We start from the raw sequence: 20000 nt of genomic DNA, 5'->3' as shown, positions 1-20000 counted from the left end.
GACAACTGGCCCCTCAGTCGATAGGCATACGTGACAGGCTGACTCCACTGGTGTTGATGAGCGCAGTCAGCTCCTCTCATCATAGCACGGCTTGATTGAATTGGGAGGGTTATTGGTGTCTTTGCTGTTCTTGAGGGCTTAGAAATTTACCAATCCTGCTCGTGATATTGATTGCCATGCACTCGTCTTGTCATAATATTTGTCCCCAGAAGGTGTTAAAGTGCTTGTGTATCTTCCCATTGTAAAACCCACACCACTAACATAGTTGAATTGTCTCTGGCTGGTGGTGAGTGCCGTCCACTCTTAGCAAACCTACTGCATAGGGAGACAGGATCGACCTGAGCGCTCACTGTTGCTGTGATCCAGGAGTGCCCCCACTGTGAGTCAGATAGTGCAGTTTTATAATAAGCTTTTACAAGCTTACAGCATACCTCATAACTCTGACTGTAATAGCAAAGATATTTTATCTTAGAGTAACGCTATGCTTCAATTGGAGTACAAAGCAGCATATAATAGAGTGTCTCTCTCTCTCGTCTCTGTCTCCTCTCCGTCTCTCTCTACTGGGCACGCTCAGATCTACAGATCTATTTAATTAGGCTGACTCCTAATTGCAACAGTCTGCCAGGACGGGCATCTGTTGCGGAGACAGATTGTTTTTTAACCAGTCATTTCTCTTTTTATTTCATGTCCCTTTTTAAACTCCATTATTGAGACTGAAATTATTTTTAAGACTTTAGAAGCAGCGCGTTTGAAGTCATAAATTGTTTTCTCCTCGTGTTTAATTAAATGCAGTGCCGCGGCCGGCGTCTTGAACAGGAGCGCGGAGTGGAGGGTGGAGTCACCTGCTGTGGTGCACTATTGCGGTCTGGAGGGACTCGACAAAACGTAAGAAGTCATTTCTGTAGAAAACCTCTAATGCAAGGCTGTTGAAAGAGATGGACCAATTAATGGGCAGGCAATCGGCATGGCTAGCCGAGCCAACAAAAAAAAAAAACTGCCCGTCAGTATCAGCTAGCAATTTAGCTCTTCATCTTGGTGTGTATCTGTGCTTTTTTTTCTTCATAATTCAAGGGTGCGCTGTTAATCTGGCATATATCAGTGGACCTAATACTAAAACCTTTAGATGTGGATGAGAACATGTGAATGAGAGTGTGAGTGTAGTCATTTTCTGTTTTAAATAAATGGATACTTTAGCACCAAGCAATTACAACCTGCGCAAGCCATCACTTTTTCCAAACAATAACCTACTGATATTGACCTATAATTTCCACATCTGTGCGTTAGCTGTAGCATGTGCTATATATAGTCTCTGCAGGGGACAAAAGCACTGGGACTGGCCTTACACTGGTGTTGCTGCATTTGCTTCCCTGTACATTGGTGTGATTTCTCTAGCTGAAATGGTGGTAGAGTGTGAAAGCACACCGCTAACACCTTCTCTGCTAGCTGTTAATGGACTGGCACAAATGAGTGAGTTTGAAAGGGAATATAGAAAGTGACATGAGGGTTTGTGTCAGGGCGCCGACTCTCACCCACTGCCACCACCAGGCTCACCAGACATACAGACATGCCCAAACACACACACACACACACACACACACACACACACACACACACACACACACACACACACACACACACACACACACACACACACACACACACACACACAGAACCGATGGCCCACACCCAACATCGATGCAATTACATATTTCTGTCCCATCAGCATAATGAGTATATTTAAATTAGCCAGCGAGTCCCCTCATTCTTCTGAATTACACGCTGACAGGCATTGATTGGCTTTATTGACTGTTTTTTTGTGTGCCTTTAATAATAGAAATTTGTGGCGCGTCAGCAGTGCAATGGAGCTGGTGTCTTTGTCTCCAGATCAATGGGCAGGGCCCTCAGGCGGACAGTAGAGCTCGCTCACACAGAGGCCGGAGCTTGCACACACACGCACACACACACACACACACACACACACACACACACACACACACACACACACACACACACACAGACACAGACACGCACACACACACACACAGTACACCCGCCAGGAGTCCACTAGACAGTGAGTGTCCATTAGAGTCTAGACAATCACACTGGACTTGCACCAAGCTCACACACGCCTCATGTAAGCCTCATATATGGTTTACAAATCTGTGGGTGAAGGAGTGCTTCTTCACATTTGACCCAAGAGCACTATTTTCAGACTGAGTGTGAGAGTACAGTCGAGTACAAGTACCTTCAATTACCATCGAAGTGCAATTAACTTGCATACATACATTTTATTTTCATCACATGTGCTCTGGTTGTTTAATCATGATATGAGCATAAAATAAAATGTATAACAAGAAGCTATTTCCCTAGACACACTCGGCCATTTTATATACACATAAAACTTTATGTGTTTCACTTGTGATATTTATTAACGTAATTGATAACAGTTCATTGTATTGGGGAATTGTTAAGTATGAGCACCGAATACTACCAATACCCGGTATAGATGTGTGTGTGTGTGTGTGTGTGTGTGTGTGTGTGTGTGTGTGTGTGTGTGTGTGTGCGTGTGTTTGTTGTTGACTTTCTGTTATGCTACTGTTTCTCGATTTGATCACCATTATTGGCAAACTGAATTGACAAATTCACACTGAATGAAATTAACACACCAGAATTTCATTAACAGAGTCCTCCCTTTGTTGATTTTGAAGAGTTTCTGCATTGTCAGAATCAGTCATTGGGCAAAGTGACTCCTTTTCACCCGCCTTTTCCATCAATACATGCCATTAATAGGTGACACCCGGCCTCGTTATTTGAGACGATACAAACCACACACACGTATCGACAGCCATTGATCCAGGCTGCTTTTGAGTGTAAAACCTTTGTGTCAGCTTTGTGTCAGTGCCAAACAAGAGTTCTGAGACCTGTGTGTGTTTTTGCACGCATCTGACATTTAGTTTTTTCTCACGGTGTCTGATGTGGGTGCAAATATAGTTGCATCTTGACACTAAAGCAACACCGGGTGATCAGCTCATGGTGATATCTGTGTCTGTGCGCACTGCTTAAGCCTCATCAGACTACTCGCTGGAAACAAAAATGGAGCAATGATTAGGTTGTGTGATATTATCTGCAAAGGCGACCCCTGTGCCCAAACACTTTTAATTAAGAACATTAAATAGAACTGCCAGGGCTGTGAAATACCCGTGGAAGTGAGAGAAAAAATATATTGTGATTTGTTCTCTCTCTCTCTCTCTCTCTTTCTCTCTCTGTCTTTAACATCTCTCTATCTCTCTTGGTCTCTCACTTTACTCTCTCTCTCTTGCTCTTTCTCTTGCTCTTTTTTTCTCTTTCACACCCCTACATCTGTTTGGTCTGTCAATTTCCTCTCTCTCTCTTTCTATCTCTCTCTCTCTCCCTCTCTATATCTTTCTCTCTCTCCCTCTCTCTCTCTATATCTCTCTGTCTCCCTCTCTCTCTCCCTGTTTAAAGCTTTGGTGGAATCAAGGGTTAGGGTTGAATATGCTTTCTTTAACGTTTCAGACAATGTGGCTCATTTCTCACAGAAATGGTGTACTGACAAGGGTCTGCTCTCCATTATTGATGGGACCTTGGCATTTATGTGGTGATGCCATGGGGCTATACTGTAGTGTTTTAAGGTGGTTTTTGATCCATGCAATGGTTCAATAAAGGGGTTTTAAAAGTCAAAAGTCCCCCCCCTCTCTCTCTCTATATATATATATATATACATATATATATATATATCTATATATATATATATATATATATATATATATATATATATATATACATCTTTCTCTGTCTCTCCACCCTTCTTCCCTTCCTTTCTGGTCCTTCAAGGTCAGGTTCAAGGGAGATGAGTGGAACAGGGGCCCTCTCTGGCTCATCAGTATAAATCAATAGCAGTGCTGAGACACTCCATGTGTGTGTGTGTGTGTGTGTGTGTGTGTTTGTTGGCTGTGAGACTGTTCTGGAAGCTCCTCTCCTGCTCCTCTCTCACTCCAGTCTGCGTCTGGCTACTGCTGCTGCCGTGGTGGTGGTGGTGGTGGGTGGTGGTGGTAGAGGGGTGTTTTTGTTTGCGCTGCTCCACTTTGGTTAATTAGTCACAGGGTTTACAGCTAATCCAGGTAGAGGGACACAGATGCGGCGTGGGATTAATTTAACCAGCCGGCGGACGGCACCGAAAACCTGCAGCCGTCATGCCGTCCCACTCGCTCAGCCCCGTACCCCACAGCTATTTATAACCCATAATATAATGCTGTCCCCACTGTATGGGGCAAATTGGATCCGCTCCTCCTCTCCTATGGTGTCATCTACTGAAAAACTGCACAGACATAATTTATATGCATATGTGATTGGGCTGGTTTTAACAAGCAAAATTGATGAAAAGGTGATTAATTGATTGAGATAGCTAATTGGTGGAAAGGTGATTTATTGATTGATTGATTGATTGATTGATTGAGGTAACTAATTGATAGCCTGTGAAGCAAGGCCAAGTAAGGGAGTAATATAAGCATGTGATGTGTCGTGTACCCACGTAGTCCTCATGAATGGTCCAGAAGTCCAATGCTTGTGCTGTATATGCATCCAAAATGTTCTCATCTGAAAGCGCAAGGATCCTGTCCTTTAATCACACGTCACACTTAACGAAACGTCGTCTTCTCTCTCTTTCAGACACTTCCTCTTCAAGCACGGCTCGGCATCGTCCACCCTCTTCCGTGCGGCCAATCAGAACTACCCGCTCACGTCCAACACGGTGTACTCGCCGCCCCCGCGGCCCCTGCCCAGGACCACGCTCTCGCGGCCGCTCTTCTCCTTCAGCAAGCCGTACCGCTGCTGCAACTGGAAGTGCACGGCGCTCAGCGCGTCCGCTATCACCGTCACCCTGGCCCTGCTGCTCACCTACGTCGTCGGTGAGTACGGCCGCCACCTTACAGACTGCAGTTTAGGATTGTTATCCCAACACACCTTACAGATCACTCTGATACTTGAATTTCCCCTGGGGATCAATAAAGTATCTATCTATCTATCTATCTATCTATCTATCTATCTATCTATCTATCTACAACTGCCTGCAGTTTAGGATTGTTATCCCAACACACCTTACTGACCGGACCGATACAACCGCCTGCAGTATAGGTTTCATATCCCAACACACATTTGCTTTCTAGCATATGCTTCATATTTTACATTACATTACATTACATTTGGCTGACGCATTTAAACCAAAGTGACTTACAACATGGTAAACAGTTTAAAGCTTTTTAAAACAATTCTCCCAACAATTCTAGAACAATTTAAAACATTATAAAAGGTAGAGTACAATGAGAACAAGTGCATCACGGAGTGCTGTTTTTATACAGTCAAGTGTCAGCTCTAGTCAGGTGATAAATGCTAGAATTAGCAAGGCTAGTTGTAAGTATTTCTTATGGTATGTATGTGATTGCCGAGGTCAGTTGCATTTCAAATTTTTTCAGTATTCAGTATTAACCAGTGTGCGAAAGAATATTGCTAAAAAGTTTTGAAGTTTGTCTTTGACTGATGAGTCAAACGATGGCCACAGACAAGTGACAAAATAATGCTGGATTCAATTGTTTCATCTTCTTTGGTGTGTCTCTGGCAGGGAGAATAGTGAGACCCGTGTGGGTGGAAAAGGAGATGAAATGCGGAGCTCAAGTAATGCTGTATGCCAATGCCACAGCGCAAGGGGAATAAGTTATCCCTCTCTCTCTCTCTCTCTCTCTCTCTCTCTCTCTTTGTTACTCACCGGCTGACTCCTAGCCATCTCTCTTTCTCCCTATCTCTAATCCTCTCTTTAACTCCCCTCCCTTTCTCTCCTCTCTCTCTCTCTCTCTCTCTCTTCTCCCCATCTCTCCTTTTTATCTCTCTTTCATAGCTCTCTTCTCGCCATCTCTTTCTCTCCATTTCTCTCTGTTCTTTCCATCTCCTCTCTTTCTCTCTCTTCTCTCCATCTCTCTCTCTCCTCTCTCTCCCTCTCTCTTTTTGCCATCTCTCTCTTTCTCTGTCTCTCTTTCTCTCTCCATCTCTTTCTCCTTCTCTTCTCTCCACCTCTCTCACTCTCTCCTCTCTCTCCCTCTCGCTTTTCTCCATCTCTTTTCTCTCTTTCTCTTTCTCTCTTTCTCTCTCCATCTCTATCTCCCCTCTCTCTCGCTTCCTTTGTTGCCATTTTGCAGATGCATTGCAGGTTGGCACAAGACGAGGTGCTTGTTGTTTTCCACGGTGATTGTTGTGCTCGTCGTGTTTTCTCTCCCGAGTGCGTCAGTATGATCAGTCAGTGAGAATAATCCCTGCGATAGCAGATACTGATGCTTCCGGGCTCATCACCCCCGACAACCCCTCCACCCCAACACCCCCTCCAAAAAGCCCTCTTCCCTTTGACAGGCGGAATTAAAGTCCCACTCTGCACTTTCCCTGCTAATGTATCGATGCGGATTGATTGGATGGATTGATGATGAGGAGGGAGACCTTGTCCCCCCCTGTCCCAGTGCCACTGATCTTATAATGGATACCGAAATAGGAGCGTGGTAACCTTCACACTTGCTCACTCACACACACACACACTCACACACACACACACACACACACACACACACACACACATACACACACACGCACACGCACACACGCACACACACGCACACACACACACACACGCACACACACACACACACACACACACACACACATACACATATACAAACATACACAGACATGCATGCATGCATGCGTGTGTGTGTGTGTGTGTGTGTGTGCGTGTGTGTGTGTGTGTGTGTGTGTGTGTGTGTGTGTGTGTGTGTGTGTGTGTGTGTGTGTGTGTGCGTGTGTATGCGTGTGCATGTGTTTGTGTGCCTGTGTATGCGTGCGCGTGTGTTTTTGTTATGGCGCTAATTGAGGAGATGGCCTGCAGCGTGGGCTGAGCCGGTCCCGATCGATGGGGGTGTGAGGAAACAGAGGAGAGAGGCAGATGGATGAGTCCGCACCCCCCCCCCCCCCTTTTTCTCCCCTCCACCTCGGAGCCACAAACCCCCAAATTACTCAAACGCCATGACTCTGCATTCGCCCGGTCCCTAATGAGACACTCACCGTAAAGACAGCCAGCCAGCCCCGCAACCGGTGTGTGTGTGTGTGTGTGTGTGTGTGTGTGTGTGTGTGTGTGTGTGTCTGCACGTGCGTGAGCATGCATGTGTGTGCTTTAAACATGTTGTGTGCATTAAACCTATCCAAACCATAGCTTAATGTGTGACTTATTGTTAGATGGCCCCAAAGCAGCCTTGATGTATCTGTTCGCATATACTCTATATATTTCAGTGTGTGTGTGTTTTTGTGTGTGTGTTAGAGAGAGAGAGGGAGAAAAAGAGACAGATAGACCGAAAGACCGTCAGGAAGAGAGAGACAGATAAACTGATAGACAGGCCAACAGACAGATGGCGAGAGAGAGAGAGAGTCTATGCCTTCACATATACTGTATGCGTGTTGGTGTTTGAGGGGGCAGGGGATTGTAAATCGTTCTCATACCAAACGACATCTGCATCTTAAGTGGCTAATATTTTATTATTCATATGCTTTCCTTGCACAGATGCAATATTAGAAATATCAACTGACAAAAATAAATTGCCTCACTTTAACTAAGGCTGTAATCCTCAGATAGCATGTTTTACATGTAGACATCGCACACTCGCATTCACATATGCACAGGGTTGGGTCAGATTACTTTGAAATGTAATCCATTACGGACTACAAATTACATGGCAATTTTTGTAATCAGTAACGTAATCAGTTGGTTTACCAAAAACGTAATCTGATTACTTCAGGATTACTTCAATAAATATGCCCATTAAGTAAAAGACACCACCACAGAATTGATAAAAGAATTCTCATTATATTTTTCTCCACTCTTCTCCAAACATGCACAACTCAGCTTAACCTTTATAAGGGCACACCTGGACAAAGAATTTAGCTTTCGCTGGATTTTTGTGACCCAGGGACATGGTCTGAGATTGGCATAAAAAAGGGAAGCATTAAACCCAAATGACACCATGTCCATTTCAATTGTGGGGGTGAGAAAACTAAAACAAGAGGCTACATTAAGATTAGGAGGAAAAGGTGTGCCGAGAGACCTGCCCCAATAGTATGTAAGTTAGTAAGTAAGTATATCTTTCGATCCCGTGAGGGACATTTGGTCTCTGCATTTATCCCAATCCGTGAATTAGTGAAGTCGAACCAGCAAGCCCAAAGGCCGAAGCCCTAACCAGTAGGCCATGGCTGCCCCAAAAGGCAGCATTTGAACATTAAACCACACAATGATACAAAACATACAGCCAAACAAGGCAAGAAATGGTTAACAGAGAACAATATCAACATTTTAGAGCGGACCTCAATCCGTCAAAAAAGTGAGCACAAGGCCAAAGTGATGGCAAATAATCTTTCCTGCCTCAAACCCCAGATTGCTGCTAAAAAGGTGCATCTACAATCATTGTGGAGACATGAAGAGGCTTGGTGGGTATTATGAACCCTTTTGAGAGCTGTGGTGGTAAATAAAGATGTTTCCAGTGATTGTTTAAAAAGAGTATGAATAATTTTGAACACGCAATTTTTCATAAAAATGTTAAAAAAGATAAAATGCTTATTTTATTCCATGTTTTTACCACATTGTCTTGCAACCTTTTGCCATGTGCAAGTGTCATTTTAAGTAAGAACAAACATATTGGTCAAGAAAAAATCAATACTTGCCAGGGGTATGAATAATTTTGTTTTTAACTATATCTTAAAAAAGTCTAAAAAGTCAACATCCGAATGAACTGCTTGTCAAATTAAAAGATAGCTAGGCTGTCATAAAAAAGTTGCATTGTTTGCATGATAAAATGTAATCAGGTAATCTCCAACAATGTAACTGTAATCTGATTACACAATTTTTTCATTGTAATCTGGGCTGATTATAGTTACTTGATTTTTGTAATCTGATTACGTAATCCAGATTACATGTAATCCGTTACTACCCAACCCTGCATATGCATGGGCTTGTGTAACCTGCGTTGTGTTGAACCTGCACGATTCAGCCCTGCACACGCCCGGACTCGAACCCGCGAAACAGCAGCACCTCGGATCGGGAGGCGAGCACGCTAACAATTGAGCCAATAGCCCAGGCTACTGGCTCGCATGCCAGCAGCACTCTTGAGGCGTCGGGGAGTGAGGTTTACCAACGTTAAGCTAGCTGGCATCCGTTACACTTGCACACACACACATGTACACACACTTTCATACACATCTCTCTCTCTCTCACTCACACACACACGCACGAACGCACACACACACACACACACACACACACACACACACACACACACACACACACACACACACAAGCAAGACTTCCAATTATCTAATGAATGCTAATTTCCTCCGCAGAATCATATTTCCTCACTAAAGATGTAATGCCATCAGTCATAGTATGTAACCCTCTCATAACACCTTCAGCTCAAAGAAACAGCTTTGAACTCCATTTCCCATAACCCCCAAATTCCTCATCCTCCACCACAGTTGCAAATCCCCACCAATCCCAAGGCTGAATTGCTATGACTTTGTGTAATTGTGTGCTAATGGTCACAGAGTCATTAGTGCACTCACAGAAATGATAACTGATATGTTAATTATGTTCATTTCGGTTTGTTTGGCCGGATGTGATTAACACGTTTGTCCCATTAAGGGACAAGGGTATGAAAGTGATTAAGGCAGAGCAGGAATCAAGGGGGAGAGAGAGAGGTCTTAGTACAATACATTTCTATTCTCTCAGCATCCATTATTGTAGAATGAAGTGTCAAACTGTCAAACATGGACCCACAGAAATTAGAACGTTTGGTAGCCTGCTGAAGATTAGTGTCAACACTTTTGGAAAAAAGAAAAAATCAAGAGTTTATTTATTGCAATAGTGTATTTTGTACCGATTGTTTTGCCTAAATTATCCAAGGAAATGTATACAGACATAATTGTGGCCCAGTCCTTCCATGTAATCACATGCTTTGCTTCTCAGTGGAAAACAAAAAAAGTGTAATTCCAAAACACTCATATTAATATTAATGTCATGGGATTGTACGTGTGTCCTCGCCACCTCACAACTAATGTAAAATTCCAACATATTGATTGGATTGATTCCATTCTGGAACATAGAACCATGAGGAACTTCTTTTATATCTGTGCTGAGATGCCATAGAGATCTCAAACAAAGAACACACCGTCACATACTGTATACATGATGCATTGCATTGATGATGCCTTTACTGTGTGGAGGCTGTGAAATTCAATAACTGGACTAATATTTGGATTGTTTGTCATAAAGACATAAAAAGACTGCTTCCTTGAAAATGAATGTTACCAATATTGTTTTTCAATGTGGTCAAAACAACAAATTAAACAAATATGCTCCTGTTTTTTTTTTTTTTTTTTTTTTTTTTTTCATTTTGTTGTGATATATGTGAATTAATAATCTGCACAGACTGTGGAATGCATCAGAGATTTGACTTTTCTCCACAGAGGATGACTGGTGGACACAGAAGCAGTCTCATGAACACTCAGCCCACACATCGCAATCTGTCAGTACAGAGCACCAGAGAAAGAACAGAGAGAGAGAGAGATGGAGAGAGATATGAGGGGGCGAGAGAGAGAGAGAGAGGGAGCAAGGGAGGGAGAGGGAGTGAAAGAGAGATGGAGAGATATGAGGGGGGTGAGAGAGAGAGAGAGAGTGAGAGAGAGATGGAGAGAGATATGGGGGGAGTGAGAGAGAGAGAGGGAGTGAGAGAGAGAGAGATGGAGAGATATGAGGGGGGCGAGAGAGAGGGAGGGAGTGAGAGAGAGAGATAGATAGAGCGATATGAGGGAGGCGAGAGAGAGGGAGCAAGAGAGAGAAAGGGAGACATCTGTTCTGAGATCAGCCCTTAATATTAAGTCACAACTGATGAACCATTAGCAAATAGACGGTGTCATTGCCTCGCACACACATCACACACACTTTCTGAAGCGGACGCTCAACTCGAATCTCTGGAGCTGTCTCGGGCATGCTGGAGAAACATGCGCGGAATGGGGTTCGACGGCGAGTGGCTGCTCACTTTAACCGTGCGAGAGATGCATGAAAGCGAGGGCGTAACGGGGGGGGGGGTGTTGTATGGGGGGGTTACAGTGTCAGGATGAAAACACAGCCCCGAGGCCAACCGTGAGTGATGAGCAACGCAAGTAGAGGGAGGAGAGGCAGAGCCACAGTTAAACAGACACATACACACCCACACACACACACACACACACACACAGACAGACACGCACACACACAGACAGACACGCACACAGAAACAGACACACACTCAGATACATGCTCACAGACACATACACACCCCCACTCACACACACACACACAGACAGACAAGCACACACACAGACAGACACGCACACAGAAACAGACACACAAACACACACACACACACACAGATACATGCTCACGCACACATACACACAGACATACACACTCACACACACACACAGACATGCACACACAGACAGACACGCACACAGAAACAGATACACACACATGCATACACATACAGTACACACACAGATACATGCTCACACACACATACACACCCACACTCACACACACACAGACTTGCACACACAGACAGACACGCACACAGAAACAGACACACACACACATACACATACATACACAGATACATGCTCACGCACACATGCTCACACACATATACAGTACACACCCACACTCACACACACACACATTTGAGCACACAGACATGCACACAGACACACACATGCTCACTCACACATACACACACACACACACACACACAAATAAACAGGCTTGTGCAAATAAAGGCATGCACACACATCCAGTCCTACTGTATGTACACGCACACACTCATTCAAGCGCATGCTCACACACACAGACACACACACACTGTGACACACATGTTGCCATATGAATGAGTGATGAGGAGACACATATTGGCACTCCACAGGGGAAAATGTGTATTGCTTAGGTGCTGTCATAGTCTCATATTTATAATTTACTTATTTTCTAGTGTGTCACATTGAGCCTAGAGCACCACATGCACACACACACACACACACACACACACACACACACACACACACACACACACACACACACACACACTATGATCTATACACATTCAAGCCCATTTCCTCACTCCCCCTTCTTCTCAATACAGTGATTGTCCTTTGCCGAGGGGCCCAAATCTAATTAACTACCCTCCATGCTCTAAAATATCATACATTCAGACAATGGAAAGACAACCCTCCTTTTTCAAAGTCATTACTGTGATTGTTCTCAGCTGCATGCATACACACACACACGCACACACACACACGCAGGGGCAGCCGTGGCCTACTGGTTAGCGCTTCGGACTGGTAACTGGAGGGTTGCCGGTTCGAACCCCGACCAGTAGGCACGGCTGAAGTGCCCTTGAGCAAGGCACCAAACCCCTCACTGTTCCCCGAGCGCCGCTGTTGTTGCAGGCAGCTCACTGTGCCGGGATTAGTGTGTGCTTCACCTCACTGTGTGTTCACTGTGTGCTGAGTGTGTTTCACTAATTCATGGATTGGGATAAATGCAAGACTAAATTTCTCTCACGGGATCAAAAGAGTATTTATACTTAAACACACAAACACACATGCAAACACACAGCATGCACACACACACACACACACACACATCATGCACACTCCTTCCTTGTGGCTGTTTGGAGTGTTATAGTGAACACCATACACACACACACACACACACATAATGCTGTGCTGACACTAGTGCCACTAGGCTACTCTACTGTATACTGCCTGTAGAAAGAGAAGTGAAAGTATGGCTGTTGTGAGAGCACTTTCTCTATGGACTTTCTGAGTGCTGTAGTTCATAGTCCTCGCTGCGCTCCACCCACCCCCCACCCCTCCATCTCCCCCACCCCCGAGGTGTGTATTGACAGACTGTGACTTTGTGACTTCAGATAGAGAGGTCTTATCCCGTGGAGAAAATGAAGGCTTTTGATTTTTGTTGCACTTCATTAGGGCGGTGTAAAGGAGAAGTGTCACCGGCAGCCGCGGCTGGCGGGGGCTGTGAGAGGCCCAGGAGTGTCTGGATCGATGGCGCAGGGGCTGAGCGACGCCAGAGGGGGCAGTAGGGAGCAGCAGAGTCGCTCAGATGGTTATGGGACACACACTGGGGCTTAAACAGAGACGACGCTCAACTCTGGATGAGGACCAAATGAGGGCCTTTTGTTTGCTGTTGTGGCGCTTTATATATCAGGAAGCAACAAAGCACACCAGAACAGCAGAGTCACCGTTAATAAGGATCTCATTTGGAGCTGGATCAAGAGAGCAGATTTACTATTTTGGCTTTATTTTTGGGGTTATTTAGTGTAATGCGGTTTGCCCATTCTGCCCGGACCTGGAATGATTTCTCTGCTGGCTGATAACAAATGAATTAGGTTTAAATGGGCATTTCCTATGAGTTTTTGACAAGCATTTTTCATAAATAGCATTTAACCTAGGGACTGGCATAGCGCCTTGGGTCTCAACACTGCGCTGCTGAAGAAATCATTTAATGGCGTGTGTGTGCGTAGGGGGGGGGGGGTGGGGGGGGTGAGACTGGATGTGTTAAAGATGACCCAAATCATTCAGCCACCCATCAGTCAGAGTAATGGGCTTCCTGCCTCGCCGGGTGAATCATTGGTGAGTTCGGTCTCCTCTCCTCAGCGTTGCCAGGCTCTGGCCTGTGTGCCGTCTATGCCAACACGGTTCTGCTATCAGCTGTGTGGAGGGAACAAAGACAGATAGAGAGGACTTTTATCCTATCTGGCCCCCGCTGTGAACCCAATCCCATCTGCATTTCACATAGGCGAGCAACCCCCACCATGGACCACCTACATCACCTGAGGCCTACACACACACTACCGCCCACACATACACACACACACACACACACACTACCGCCCACATACACACACACACACACACACACACACTACCACCTACCCACACACACACACCCACATTCACACACACTACCACCCACCCACATTATGAACCCACTCGCTCACGCTGACATACTGATATGATATAGTGTAACAGTATTGTGTGTGTTTAACCCTTATTAACCTTTTAAGCCATTTCCATCACATGCAGGAGTGGAGCAGCTTTAAATGAAAGAGTGAAAGAGGAATCAGCGGCGAGGGGGATAGAAGGACCATGGCGAGATGAGAGGAGGGTGGGCCTCACCGTAACGGTGATTTAATTGTGCCTCATGCATCACACGCGCGGCGTGATTGAATCTGTGATTTAATTCCACGGGCGCCACATCGACTGCTTTACGGCGCCGCATGTCAGAGATAGCAGTCATTGATATGGAATAATTGGGTAACATGCAGCTCAGGGCGGTGTTTCGAGGGCGTGAGTTTGTTCTTTGTTATTGCCTTTAATTGGACCCCGGCTCCTTATGAGGTCGGAGACCCCTGGGGGCCACGAGGAGACGTGGAGGTCCTGCAGAGGACAAGTTAGTGGGGACCACACACACACGCTCACCCGCACCCTCGTGCGTCTCTGCCACACAGGCATGTACGAAACACCCACCTCTCCACGGTGTCACACATCCACATATGCATCCACACACACACACACACACATCCACATATGCATCCACACACACACACACACACACACACATCCACATATGCATCCACACACACACACACACACCTGCCTCGTGCAATGTTTCTCACCATCGCTTTGTCTGCATGTAACAGCACAAGGCGCCCAGCGACGCGCGCAGCTGGCTTGGAGAGTGCCTGATTGTAAAAGATGAGGCCCAGAGCCGGGGGGCATGATGGCTCCCCCTCACCTCTCCCTCCCAGCACCGCGGCTACGCTGCACCGCCATCATTAGACACATTGCGCCATTTTCTAAAGCAGATACTATCAATTATTGGGCTGCTGAATATGGAAAGCACATGCTAATGGACCTGGACTACTTTTCCTCCTAATTAGCCGTCCCCTCAGCGCCAGCTGCGAATAATAATAAAAAAAAGAGAGTTTAAAAAATGGAAGGACAGAAAGTGAGCGCCCCTAGAGCTGCGCTGCCTTGATTACCCACACTGGGTTTCAGCGATGGAGGAGAAAGAATGAATTAAAGGCTGCCGTTGCCTTTGTTGGAGAACGCTGGTCACGTTTTTTCCCCTCTCTTTTTTTTGGTTGTTGTTCAAATATTGATGCACAACCTGTCATTTGAGACCATTCCCCATGTCAAATGACACATGTTCACACACATGCTCGTCCCCATACACACACACACACACACACACACACACACACACACACATGCACATACTGTACACAATGAGTGAGTCAGATTAAACACGTACACTGTTGAATCTTTTAAGCAGAGATGAAACTCAAGCTTCTAGCTTCAGGTGTGCTCAGGGCTCTCTCTTAGCCTAACTAGGAGTGGAGTGTGTGTGTGTGAGAGAGAGAGAGACCTCGCTGAGCTTCTCCACACTCTGGAATGGCAATACATCATTAATACTATATTAGATGAGGAAGAATGCCTCTCCTGATTTATGGTGGCAGAAAACATAAAGTCCTCAGTCACTCATTTTAATGCCCCTGGCTCCATTTTAAAGATAAAAGCTGAAGCAATCACCCTGGATGGCATGTTTTCACTCAGGTTTAACAGATGCTAGAGTGGGCTGGATTCCCTTCCATTCGTTGCTGAGAATTCAGCAGCAATTTCTGAAGTAGCTTGGTTTTGTCCCAGTGAAAACACTACAAATATATCACCACCTCTTTAAAGAGGGCCCAGGGGCCTATAAACAGCCTGAATAGGGAATGCTAATTTGTTTGCACCTAATCTAATGGATTGTATGTGTGTGTGTGTGTGTGTGTGGGGGGGGGGATGGTGCTGATAGGTGGTTTAGCAGCAACAAACAAGTAAAACAGCAAAAGTGGAAATAAAGTGGGGTGGACCGATTGCCTAGAGAAGAGAGTAGCTTTAGTTCATTTGTGGAGAAAAACACTAAAATAGTATTTCTGCATTGGTGATGTGTCTGAATTATTTTTGGTGCTTGGGCAAGGTGCCATAAATGCCTTAGCTCTTTCTGATGAATATGATCAATTAACTCTGCGCTGGATTTGTTACAGCTGGTGTGTTGTCTTCACTGAAACAAGTTGAACTAAGCTGCATACCTAACTTTGTATTAAATGCTCTTTTGGTAAATTGTGTCACTTTTGGCTGTTTGGGCTGTTAGGCAAGTAGCCGCCTATCCATGTTCCCTGTGTGTTAATGTATTCTAAAGCCAGTGCTCGATTAGTTTGTGGTTCATTGCATTTGCCTCTACACTACATTGGGAACATTAAAATAAGACTATGTCAGACCTCTGGTTAATGTTCTGGCTCTCTAAATTCAACCTTCCTAGCTAAAATACTGCACGCTACAGCACTAATGCAGCATCAGTTCAAATCACTTTGATTCCTGTGCTTATTTGTTTGTTTATTTGTTTGTTTTTGTTTGTGTCTTTGTGTCTCTGTGTCCTCCTGTAGTAGTGCACCTGTTTGGTCTGACGTGGCACCTGCAGTCAGCGGACGCCCCCCTGTATGAGAACGGCCTGAGTAAAGCAGACGGAGTGGAGGACAGACTGAGTATCAGCTTCCCCCCGTTTCCCCCTGCCGGAGTCAATGCCACAGGCAGAGGTAATATATATCATATATACAACATATATATCTCACACCTGCACCTGTACTTTCACCCCCCCCCCCACCACCACCACACACACAAATGTTTTCAGTATTTATTTATCACACACTTGTACCTATACCTGTACTTTAACCTCCCCCCGCCCATACACCTACACACACAGACATGTCTACAGTCTGGACGAGACTGGACATCAGTCTCTATGGGTAACAGAATGACACTAATAGAAAGAGATGCATCATGTGGCGCTGACAGTGTGGATGGGTAGTGGTGTGATGTGTTGGTCTGTGTACTGGTGTGTGTGTGTGTGAGTGTGAGAGACAGAGCGTTTATGTGTGTGTGCTCATGCACCAGCACGTTCCAGGTCATGATTATGTCAGGATGAAAGGAATGTCCCCCATCTGTCTGCTGCACGAAGCGTGTGGCACGCGTGTGTGTATGTGTGTGTGTGAGTGTGTGTGTGTGTGTGCTGAAATGAAGACAAACATGTGGGTTTTAGAGGGAGTGTAATAAGAGCCGGAGGCCCCCGGGAGCCCAGCCTGAGAGCCCACATCCCAATCAGGCCCCTAACTCACTTCCCCTCCTGCCTCTAATCCAATCCCATAATCCAATTCGGCCTCCATAACCCAGTCGGACGGGGAATTCCTGTCCGCTCCGAGGGAAAAGGCCGAGCAGGAGATCCAAATCAAATCAGTCATGAAAATATTGAAGTGACCCCATCAATCTTCCATTCTTCCTAACTGTAATGAATCTCCTGTGAAAAGGACGAATTCTCAGCACTCTCTCCCGACACATCCATCCTGCTTGGGAGATGCTGAATGCAAAGGCCGGTCTCGGGGTTTGGACTGAGCTCTCTTCGATCTGACCTGAAAGGCAGGAGAGTAGCATGGGCCGCACCCAGTGAGGGAGTGGAGCACAAGTGATGAGTGATAATGTGTCAGTGGATGACTGATGGCATGTCAGGAAAGATGAATGTTGTGTGAGTGGTTCTGGATGTTTTGATTTTGATGCTAACTGTGTTAGCTGGCCAGTAGTGTACTGCAGGATCTGCCAGACACTGAGGGTCTTTCATCTCGTCTCAACATTGTGTACTGTTGGTCATGAAACAGAACCATTGTGTGACTGAGAGAGAGTGAGCCAGGTCATCCCTTTGGGTCCAGTTAAAGCGTAGTCCATGAGCATGTTGTGAGGGACCTTCTGGAAGACTGACAGAAAAACAGATTTGTTTGCATGTGTAAATGTGTGACATTGATGGAGAGTTACTCTGAGCGGTCAGTTAACGGAACATTGATTATCCAGAGCAAAGACATTTTGCAATTCTCACATGGAGTAGCAAACATGGCTGGATAAAGCCAGGGAAATAACTTGACTTGAAAATATAGCATAATTTTTTCTCTATACTGGCAACCCCTTAACAAAACAGTCCTTTTAGCGTGCTAAAATATTCTTGTCAGAATTCATCCCTCAGATTTCTCTAATGCTGAAAATAATGAGTAGCAAGTACTAGCATCTTGTATACAAACAGCAGCCTATTTTTGTTCCTTTCTGTGCCAAAAATAGACCATAAATAAACAAATAATGTTATATTTAGAGACTGTTTGGCTGACATGAAAAGCTAAGATTCATTAAAGTAGAGGGCTAGACCAAATGAGAGCAGAACACGTCCTTGGCTTCATGAATTCATACAGGGCGTAGGTGTACCTTTGTTCATACTGTGGGAAGTAAATTGTCGCTCATGTTCACCTGCTAATAACACAAGGTATTAGAGGCCCATAGGGAAAATATAATATTGGTGACCTTGCACTGTGTTAATGTGCACAGCTGTGCTTTATTTTGTTTACTTAGCCTTTTTAAGAGTGCATTGGGATACCTCCATATCTCCATCTGTATTGCGCGTTTGTGTCCGTAGGATCCTGCAGCAGGCTTGTTGTCGGGATTATTATGTTTGCGTAATCACATGCGCTTGATTGGCATGTAATTAATGTATGAGCTTAAACAAACTCGCTCTGTTGCTGTGCCCCTGTTGTTGTTTAAGTCTGGCGGGAAATCTGGAGTGGCACTCAATGGCCTTAATGGCGCTCCTGCTGTGGAGGTATTTTCACAAAGCAGAATTTCTAATTTAGCCAGAGAACTGGTGATCGAAATAAGAAAAACCTCAAAATATGAAGGACTCTAAATGTCAGTAGGGAGTTTTCTTTCGTGTACAGGCTTTGGCAAAGAATCTCCTCACCTCCATGCTAGATTCTCACAGGCAATGTTTACAATAATATCCTTAGTGCCACCCCTACCTTGTTAAAATTCAGAGTAACCATAGGCTGTGTTTCTGGTTCTGTTATGCGACCAGTTCTCCATCACGTCGGAGTGTAAACCGCAACAGATCTTAGTAGCTGTATATACCTGCTTTGGGAACCACCCCCCCAGGACCCACATGGACCACAGGCTCCTGGGACACAGACTGTAATTAGTGAAACATTTGGTCTTCCTCCGGCTACCAGCGCGTCCTCAGTGCCAGTATCTCTCTGCCCGCTAGTCTTGACATATGGGCATGCACTCACATGTCGAGGCGCATAAACACTGATCTTTTTTGCCAGGCTCTCTACTCTACTCTATCTTCTTTCGTTTGCCTGGAGCAAATGCTATTAAGCTAAACATGAAGCTGTCTAATTCTTTATTACAATTTTTGTCTATTGCTTTGGCACATTTTTGAACTCATAATTAACCGAATTCTCCAAACTACTTGTTCAACCCCCACAGTATGGTGCTACTTGTGCACATCATTTTCTCCACTACTACAGTACTGCACTACTACTACTGCCTCTACACAACTGTAGAATACACTACCAAACCACTGTATACAGTGAGTTGGTAAAAGTGATCTGGTAGGGTGATCAATTAGTGTCAGTGAAGATGCCTTTAGCATTTTGTTGCCTTAGCATTTTGACTTAGTTGCCTTAGCATTTTGACTTCCTTTGTTGTACAATGACAAAATGAGTTTTCATTCTGGTGGCCCTGACACACTCTAGATGATTATTTCGTTTTGAGATACAAACTGAAGGTTTTGAGCAGGTCACGTTTAGCAGATGCAGACTCATCATGTTTATCTGTATATGTACCAATTATTTTGAGAAATACACTGACTGTTTTGTACATTAAAATGTGCCAAAACAGCAGTGAAAAACTATAACAATAGAAAATATGTCAGATATTTT

General features: G+C 44.9%; 1 protein-coding gene across 1 annotated transcript in view; it reads left to right on the top strand.

The window, feature by feature from the left end:
- tenm1 (teneurin transmembrane protein 1) overlaps positions 1–20000 on the top strand; it is a 138442-nt gene that overhangs the window by 58247 nt on the left and 60195 nt on the right. Inside the window, exons 4-5 of the mRNA XM_076274926.1 lie at positions 4690–4928; positions 16638–16787. Of these exons, the coding sequence (XP_076131041.1) occupies positions 4690–4928; positions 16638–16787 (389 nt within the window). The remainder of the gene's footprint in view (positions 1–4689; positions 4929–16637; positions 16788–20000) is intronic.

This window comes from Alosa pseudoharengus, unplaced genomic scaffold, assembly GCF_046254945.1.
Source record: "Alosa pseudoharengus isolate Yale_2024_CS ecotype anadromous, Long Island Sound unplaced genomic scaffold, YU_APseudo_1.1 YU_APseudo_1.1_scf_8, whole genome shotgun sequence".
Taxonomy (NCBI): domain Eukaryota; kingdom Metazoa; phylum Chordata; class Actinopteri; order Clupeiformes; family Clupeidae; genus Alosa; species Alosa pseudoharengus.
Note: the sequence above shows the minus strand (reverse complement) of the source record. Positions and strands in the feature narration are given on the sequence as shown.